Here is an 8,987-nt window from a genome sequence, read left to right as displayed (position 1 = left end):
ATTTTTCTGTTAGGATATTTTCTTTTCCTATTTAAGCACTTGTAAGGCATAGTCTATTTCAGTTTATGATTGATAATAAAATTCAAGAGTTTTCTCTTCTTCATTCCATATTATTAATTACAAATAAATAAAATTACTAAAATTATCCTAAAAAGCTCCTACATCAGCTCTGGCCTTAACTGTTCGTGTACTTATGATTGGTTGCAAGAACTGCACAAGTTGAAATCTGTCACCATGAATATAAAGTGAGTAGTAACAACTTTCTGAAAGTGAACATTGACAATTGAACCAACAAAGTTAATGCATCGAATACGGCTAGTTTTGGGAGCTATAAATGAGTTTTGTCCATTCACATCAATGTGTGTTTGGTTATAAGCAAGAAGCCTGCATTGGGAATAAAATGAACTTGCTCTAGTTTTATCATGAGAGAGAAAGACTTTGCAGGTGTCAAGCATTGCTCCAAAGTTGGACTAGTCCCTTGAATCATGTTATATGGTGTTCTTCACCAGGCAATCAATTTCTAGGTTGGAGCTGAAGTTCGAGGGAAAGTAGACGGCGCCTTTGATTCGGGTTTGCTGATGACAGCAACTGTGAATGGAAGAGTTTTCAGAGGAGTGTTGTTTGCACCAGTAGTAAGCTTTTGAACTTTGCTTTTATAACATGTTACATTTTGATTGTTGTAGAAATTAGCAAAATATGAAGTTAATTTCATAGATAAGCATGTTGATCACCAATAACTGAATGAAAGTTATCAATAACGGAATAGAAATTAACAACTAAGCAACAGACTAACTGATCCTCTAATCTCTAACTAAAATATGTACAGCTAACATTTGTAGTGCAAGTGCATTAACCATTTTTTGGTAACAAATTTATCAGGGTGCAGGAGTAAGCTCCACCAGTGTTGAGCCAAATTGTTCTTTACCATGTTTATTTCCCTCCTCCACTCAACCATTGATGAACTCAAATCATGTGGAGAATTTGAGGGGTTTGCGGCAACCGCTACTGGCTCGGCCATCTCCAAACATGAGAGGCTCTGCTGCACCTTTAGCTGATGCACGCAAAGTGAGGAGTGACCTTCAAGGGTTGGTTTTGACACTCGGAGGACCTGCTGCGAGTGGCAACCATGCTTGATCATTAGGTGAACTGTTGAGGAGGCTAATAAGGTTTATGTAAATTTTAGAAATAAATCATGTGTACTTGAATGGTTATGCTTTTCTAGGGTCCATCATAATATTTGGTTTTAACTATTCTGGAATAAGTCTTGTTCGCCTACCATAAGTACCATAAGTTCATAACAATAGTAACTTAATCATGTTTGGAAATCTTTTTACAATTGATTCTAATGTCCGAATTAATTCTATGGAGAAGTTTCTTAAGTGGTTTATGGGTGCCACAATTAAAATTGATTATGAGAAACTAATACAAATGTACCATTAGTTTGATTATGTTCTAGCAAGATAATTCCCTGCTAAAGGTCTAAAGCTTGGAAATTTCACAAAATATTCAAATTGCCCTTGGATGGATACTATGTTGCACGGGTACGGTACGGGTACGGGGTACGGCATTTTTTTTAAAAACAGGGTACGGATACGCCGGTTATATATATATATATATATATATATATATATTTGAAATAAAATGTTTTCGACCACAATATTATTAATTAAAAATATCAAATATCTTAATGTACAATACTCGTATTTCTTGGCTAATACTCATATCAAAGACCAACATGAAAGTCATCACAGAACGGTGGATTCAATGGTGGCATGATGGGAGGAAAAAGAACGTGAGCGACTTTCTCTCTTCATTCTTCATAGCAGCCGTATGTTAGAAAGAGTGAAAGGTAAATTAGGTTTTGGTCTTTTGAATAAATTGAGAATAAATTTTTTAATTTTTAAAATTACATAAAAAACTACAAAACGACATAATTTTGAACATTTTTCATTTAAAGAAAAAACTTATCCGATGTACCCACAGAGTACCCAAAACGTACCCACTGTGTCCCCAATTATTTTTTATTTGGCGATACTTTTGGGTACAAACTCACTGCGTATCCGTACGGGTACTCTGCCAATTTTGGCTTACCCGTGCAACATAGGATGGATATATGGATAACATGTGATTATCAATAATTTGACCGGAAATCAGAATTTGGACAAATTGAGGGAACCTATATATCGTAAGAACAAAAATAATTCCTTCTCTGAATTTAGTTGAAAATGAAGTATTGACTCGACTTGGTGAATGGTTTTGTAATTATTGCCCAACGTTTTGTATAAACGACAAAATCAATCATACTTAGATGGAATTGATGCAAGCCTAGTTTGTGACTTCACGTGTGTTATTTTATCCATTGTATTTTATGTATTTGGTTTTTTTTTTCCCAATTCAACAACTTTATTCAATTAATTGGAAAAACTGTTTTAGAAATCTAAATAAATCATCAACATAAACCAAGCATGCTCTCATTATTTAACCAAAGCTTATCCAACCAAGCGATCTTCGTCTTCTCAGCTAATCCACCTTGCCTAGTCTCACAAGTTAAGTGGGTTGAGCAGGCAGATCGGGCCATTTTAAATCCATCCTGCCCTTCAAATTTTAAATCAGAACCATCGTTCGCCCTAATAACTCGTGCACAATGGCCTTGTGCAAAATAACATCATTCTTTGTGCTTATCCTTTCTCCTCTTTATCTCCTTGGGTCCTATTTCACAACAAAGAGCAAACAATAAACTCTGACGATCTCACCCCCTCGTGCACAATATCCTTTCTCTCACTCTCGTTCTCGCTCCCAATCTCACTCTCTCTGCAATTTCGCTCTTTCGATCTCACCCTCGCTCCCGATCTCACTCTCTCTGCAATCTCGCTCTCCCGATTCATGGAGTGGCTCTTTCTTCCCTCTTGATTCAGGTAAAATCTCTTGATTCTTTCACAGTATTGTTGTTGTGGTTGTTGTTGTTTTTTCGAATTTGATTTTGTTTTTGGAGTTGAAAATATCTGTTTTGTTCTTGTCTTGAGTTTTGTTCGTTGATGCTAGTATTGGGTTTGTGATGTTTTTTTTCTCCATTTTGTGCCTGGTTCAGAAGCAGATGAACATAGGTGAGGAAGGCAATAGTTTCTATTTTTTTACCAAAACAATAATTAGAGTTACATAAGAATTGCTCAAACTGAAAATCCGTAACTCCCCCACCTTAGCGAATTCCTTGAAAGTGGGAAAAAAATTTGAAAATAATATGGAGGTTCCATCCATATCTCAAAATTGAAAATGGGAAATGAAAACAAACTAGGCAAAACCATAATCTCTTATCTCATACCATTTTCTCTTATACTTTCGTTCCTTTTCTTTTAGGGCTTTGGATTGAGGAATTGACATACAATAATATTTCAGCCCACTGTTAAGAGCTTGGGCTAGTGGGCTGACTGACTGGCCCGGCCCATATACAATTCGCGAAAGTTCTTTACTGAAGTCGCCTACTTGGTCTCTTGCTCTATGCTGTAAAGTGTAAACTGTAGTTTCTTCTTGTTTGTTCAATTCATCATCATCAGCACACGATGGTACTAGTTTCATCGATTCCTCGTCGTGATAACTCTCTTCCTTCTATTCGATTCCTTAATCGTGAATTTTGTTGTTTATCTTGTGTTACCAGGATTTCCAGGGATTCTTAACTGACTTGCAGGATTGGGAAGTTTCTACAAAGGACAACAAGGCGCGCAAATCCAAGTCACAAAAGGAAAATGTTGGTAATTTTACCTTAACCTTCAAAACTGTGTTTCTGCAATATGAATATGAATAGAGCATTAGCAACTAAGAATTTACTTTGTTTGACTAGTTTCTCCATTTTTGTAATTTGTGGGAATTTTCTTCACTGCATTGCAGTTTGTTTCTCACATACAAAGGGAATGTTAACTCTTGTGATTGTGAATAAACTGTTTTGAAACACTGAACATTCATTAAAAAGTGTCTTTCCTAGGTGGTTTTTTTTCATGTTTCATTTGTATTTTAATGGTGTCTTAAGGCAAAATGGGGCACTTATATATTTGCATGTTTTGGAGTGATATTGTATGTATGTGCTTGCTTGTGTATCAATGCATTGATTCATTTGTGATGTGTGTAATGCTGATGGTAATCCACAAAAGGGCTCATCTTCAAAAGGAGATGCTATTTCGTCTGATCACACGAGGATTTCTTCAGGGCAGTATGGTTTCCCGAGAAATAATGATGCCCTCACTCGTCTCCAGAGTACTTTTGTTCCGGAAGATGTTCCTGATGCGGCTTCTGAGAAAGATCTGGTAGGAGCTATTTTCTCACCGTGTTTTTGTCTTGGGATGACCTGGGGAAGGGGGAGGGGGATGTGTTAGGATATTATGGATTGATTTAGTGTTTCTAACTTTCTATCTTGTATGATGCTGAAACTGCAATCTATCTATATTTTCTAGGGTAATGAGTTTTTCAAACAGAAGAAGTTTAAGGAAGCTATTGACTGCTACTCAAGGAGCATTGCTTTATCTCCAACAGCTGTAGCATATGCAAATAGGGCAATGGCCTTGATCAAGCTCAGAAGGCAAGCTTACATTTTTAAGTTAACGAATTATAGCTTATTCAATAATATTTACATAATGGTGGATTTTGTCAATGGTGGAATTTTAGTTGTATGATGGTAGTCTTTTCATTTACTGTCAAATGTTAATTTGGTATATTACATAGTAATATTTACATTTACTGTCATGTATTAATCTTGAAGGGAACTTCTCTTCTTAAAGATGATGTTTTTTTCCTCACCTATTTGTGTCAGTAGATTCCAAGAGGCTGAGGATGACTGTACAGAGGCCTTAAATCTCGATGACCGTTACATAAAAGCATACTCGCGCCGAGCAACGGCTAGAAAAGAAGTTGGGAAGTTTAAAGGATCCATGGAGGGTGTGTTAACATGCAAGCCATATACTCGTTTATCATCCAAATATGAAAATATTCTGATATTTAAGTTTGTTGACTATCTGGTTTGCTTAAATTACAGATGCTGACTTTGCCTTGAGGTTGGAACCTAACAATCAAGAAATCAAGAAACAGTATGCTGATGCTAAGTCTTTGTATGATAATGTAAGGACATCATTAGCCCCAGTATTGTTATGTGGCTGCTATGAAATGTCACATATTTTAATTTCTTATTATTTTCCAGTTTTGTAGTTTTGTCAACCATGAATAATATACTTAACTTAGGGATGCTTTATAGGGCTGCATGGAAGATTTAGGTTCAACATGTACTGCAAAGTAGAATTAACAGCAGTTGAGATGCAGCAATAAAAAATCAAATTGTCTGATGCCTTGGAGTAAGGTTCTAGCCTTCTAGGATTGAAGGGCCTCTTTGTGGCGTGAAATATTGACTCAAAATTTGAAAATGATCAGACTCTTGAGGATGAATCTTAGATAAAAAAATATTGGTGCATGAAAAAGAGTGGTAGATATTTACTGTTTTCCATGATTGGAAGTAACCTTTGAAGGAAAACACGATTAAATATTAAGTCTGCTGTTTTTCATTGTATTGTGGCCTTACGGGACAAACTTTTTAGGATATTAGGAAAAGTAATCCAATTGAGAAAATGAGTGTGTTAGATGTGTTAGTTAAATATGTGACACTATATTTGGTTTACAAAGAATAAATAACCAATTAAACTGTTAAACCATGGACGTTTGTATATTTGAATATTGAGGTTGATGTGTCTTCGATTTCGATATGATCTGAAAGGATGTAGTGCACTCGGGGGGGGGGGGGGGATGTGTTAATCCTATTTATATTCTGATAAGTGAAAATAATGAAAATTTTAGTCACCCTCAAAATTAGAGGGGGGCTAAACAAAAGAGGGGATCATAAGGGGTTTAATAGTCTGCAACTTCCTTGGGGACCAGGCTGTGCGATGAGACACGCTGCTAGTTGCTACCATAGTGTGCTATTGACTACTCTGATTTTGTGTTTACTTTTTGTTCCCCTCACTTCTTTGTTGCAGTGATTAATTTTGTTTGTAATGCCTATTGTCTAGGAAAATCTTCGGAAAGTATCTGGAGCACTAAGAAGTACTGTACAGGGAACTCAAAAAGTGGGAAAGTCAGAGACAAAAGTTAATGGAGGCAGCATCCCCTCCATTTCACATGTTACTCAAAAGTCAGGGCCAGCTGAAGTTCATCAAACAAAGGTACAAATAAGCAGAGTTTTTAACATCACTTTTCAAGACCATTATGTTCGTGGATGAGATAGATTGAAGACTACTTTGTAAGGTATTTCTCATGTAAATTTTGTCCAGCACTCCAGCCTGAAGTTTGGTTATGTTGACAGGGCAATGAGAGGCAAGTCCCTGCTAAAGAATCACTCTTAATGGAGATTGATAACAGGGACACAAAAGCCAGAAACAGCACTCAAGGACAAGGGAATGGTTCTAAGGAAGGTTCTACTTCAAGTAACAGTTTGGAGCAGGTTAAGGTTTTTCTTGAAATCCTTCCTCTTCTGCTAAGTAATGTAGCTCCAGGGCATTCCTGGTTCTGTCTAGAAGCAACATTTATTTTTTCCTATGTTTAGAAGCATAAGGACATATTTGTATGTTCTTCACAATTTCTTATTTACGTCTGAGTTATCCTCATTATATTCTTTTGGAGCTTTGTTAAAGTCACATATGTGCATTTGTTCTTGCTACTTTTTTTAGTACAAAGTAGTGCGAATAAAATAATTTCAAGGTTTTTTGAGCCTTTTAAATTATATTTTCAAGCATTCTGCTCCTTAAAATTATATGGTTTTACCCCTCAATATTTTTGCAAGTATTTTGTTTTGTTTTGGTTGAAGTTTTGGTGTCAGAAATATTGCCTATTCCCGTTTATATCCCTATTTTACATGATTTTGTTGTCTTACATTTTTTAACAGAGAAATCACAGAGCTAGAAAGCCCGAAATAAAAGCGTCTGTTCAAGAGCTTGCTTCTCGTGCGGCTTCTCGAGCCTTGGCCGAAGCTGCCAAAAACATAACACCACCAACTACAGCTTATCAGTTTGAGGTCTCTTGGAAAGGGTTTTCAGGTGATCTTGTTTTGCAGACTCGACTGTTGAAGGTATTCAACTTTTTTGTACATTTATAATTTGATAATATTTTTTGTCATAAGCGTACTTGACATTGACTAGAACAAGAGGTGCCTTTATGTAGAATTTCTGGTGGTGAATGTGCTGCTTCAAACTGCAATAAATTATTGTTCTTTTTGCTTGTATAGGCCACGTCCCCCCCTGAATTACCAAAAATATTAAAAAATGCCTTATCATCTACCCTGCTCATTGAGATCATCAAGTGTGTTGCTTCCTTTTTCACGTAAGTATTTATCTATTCTAAAGAAATTATTTATTGTTTTGTCTTTTGTTTGAGCTTCAATCATAATAGCAATATGCTTGTTCTTTTGGCAGTGAAGACATGGATTTGGCTGTCAGTTTTATGGAGAATTTGACCAAAGTTCCGAGATTTGACATGATTGCAATGTGCCTTCCATCAGCAGATAAGAATGGTATGTATTAATAGTAGTAAATTGTAAGTTTCTTTTTGCCGCACTTGGTAAAATTTCATAAACTATAAAGGTTTCAGGAGATAAAACGTGTAAAGAAAGGGATTAGAAGTAGGATTGATAATCAGACAACTTGAGATAGTTTATGACTAGGATGAACTAAACTGGTTGTGGATATGCGTGGACGGGCAGTACATTTCTTAGGTAGCCATCCAAATTTTAATGTAAAAATAGCCATTTGCTTGCAATGTAGTTGAACCTTTTTAACCTCTGGTTTCCCTCACCAAGAAAATAAAGATAAAATGAACGGCTGAAAGTGAATTAGGGGGGATTCTGGTAGTAACTGACCTTGACAAATCATGTATATAAGTCATTGTCAGATATCCTGTTACAAAAGACAATAGTGAGTCCAGAACACCATCACCCTTGTATAATGTGAAATTGCACCATTTATACATTAGTCTCGTGAGAGTTTCTTTGTTGATATCCTAGTCCTAATCTGAAATAATGTTCTTGCATGTTCATTGAGAATTAAGCTCGTAAGATCTCAACCCCAAATTTAGCCTATTGTGTTGGAGAGCCTCATTATAAATACAGCTAAGAGCTTCTGTATTTACTCAATACGGAACATGAGATTTATCTCACGGTGCATAGTGAGTTTTTTTATGTGAAGCCTGTTTACTTTCTTTTATTAGTATATCTCATGCTTTAATTGCTGAGTTGCTTACAAACAAAATGAAAGGTTTCTTTATGGTGGTGGTGGTGGTGGTTTTTAGTCCTGATGGTCGATGTTACCAGAGTTGCAAATCTGATTGGATTGAGTTTGGTTACCTTTGGTGCAGATTTATGCAAGATCTGGGATGAAGTGTTTTGTAATGAGGCAACTCCAATGGAGTATGCAGAGATTCTGGACAACCTCCGTTCAAAATTCTACCTCGGACAATGACATATCCAGTTGTATGTTTCATTTCTTTTTTTGTTCAGAGATGTTCACTAGTAAATTATTATGCTATTAAAAGTTTAGCATTATCGTCTCTCAATTTGATCCATCTTTTAAGGGATTAGCTAGAAGTAGGAGGAAAAAGAAAGCAAACCTTGTTGAAGTGGCTTATGGTACCGTTCGTGAAACAGCCACCCTTCCCTCAAAATCATCCCTCTGAATCAATTTTGATTCTCAAAAGCTACTCACATAAGTTTCTCCTCACAAGTGATTTTGACCTCAGAATCAATTTTAGAAGAATTTTCACACATGTAATGTTTCATTTGGTCTTGAATTTCCCATGAGTAATTATTTCACTTATGAAATTGGAGGACTTGGATACTTGTATTGCACGGAATGTGCTGGATTATAGAAAGAAAGAGCTAGTCCCACTAACGAGGGAAGGACCGTTTTCAAACTGCTGTCTAAGAAGGGGGGACCATCTGGCGGAAAGCTCTGCCCACAGTGACTTTA

At 36.2% G+C, this 8,987-nt stretch overlaps 1 protein-coding gene across 3 annotated transcripts; it reads left to right on the top strand.

The window, feature by feature from the left end:
• Positions 1-2,486: 2,486 nt before the first annotated feature.
• Positions 2,487-8,574, top strand: LOC130717792 (uncharacterized). 3 transcript variants are annotated; one of them, XM_057568152.1, is made up of 13 exons: positions 2,487-2,915; positions 3,355-3,560; positions 3,653-3,742; positions 4,143-4,295; positions 4,443-4,567; positions 4,802-4,923; positions 5,021-5,103; positions 6,042-6,194; positions 6,335-6,478; positions 6,914-7,096; positions 7,253-7,347; positions 7,440-7,537; positions 8,377-8,574. In XM_057568152.1, the coding sequence occupies exons 2-13, from the start codon at positions 3,558-3,560 to the stop codon at positions 8,478-8,480; spliced, it is 1,353 nt and encodes a 450-aa protein (XP_057424135.1). In that variant the 5' UTR covers positions 2,487-2,915; positions 3,355-3,557; the 3' UTR covers positions 8,481-8,574. The 3 variants fall into 3 exon arrangements, with proteins under 3 accessions (XP_057424135.1, XP_057424137.1, XP_057424136.1); XM_057568154.1 differs by having other exon boundaries at positions 3,653-3,746; XM_057568153.1 differs by having other exon boundaries at positions 2,488-2,915; positions 6,335-6,472.
• Positions 8,575-8,987: the final 413 nt, after the last annotated feature.

The sequence above is a fragment of the Lotus japonicus genome, chromosome 5, assembly GCF_012489685.1.
Source record: "Lotus japonicus ecotype B-129 chromosome 5, LjGifu_v1.2".
Taxonomy (NCBI): domain Eukaryota; kingdom Viridiplantae; phylum Streptophyta; class Magnoliopsida; order Fabales; family Fabaceae; genus Lotus; species Lotus japonicus.
This window is presented reverse-complemented; position numbering and strand designations above follow the sequence as displayed.

Excerpts from the sequence above, each read along its gene's own strand:
- LOC130717792 (XM_057568152.1), top strand. Across the intron at positions 5,104-6,041 it reads CTAAGTCTTTGTATGATAAT|GAAAATCTTCGGAAAGTATC; the intron begins GTAAGGACATCA and ends CCTATTGTCTAG. Across the intron at positions 6,479-6,913 it reads ACAGTTTGGAGCAGGTTAAG|AGAAATCACAGAGCTAGAAA; the intron begins GTTTTTCTTGAA and ends ATTTTTTAACAG.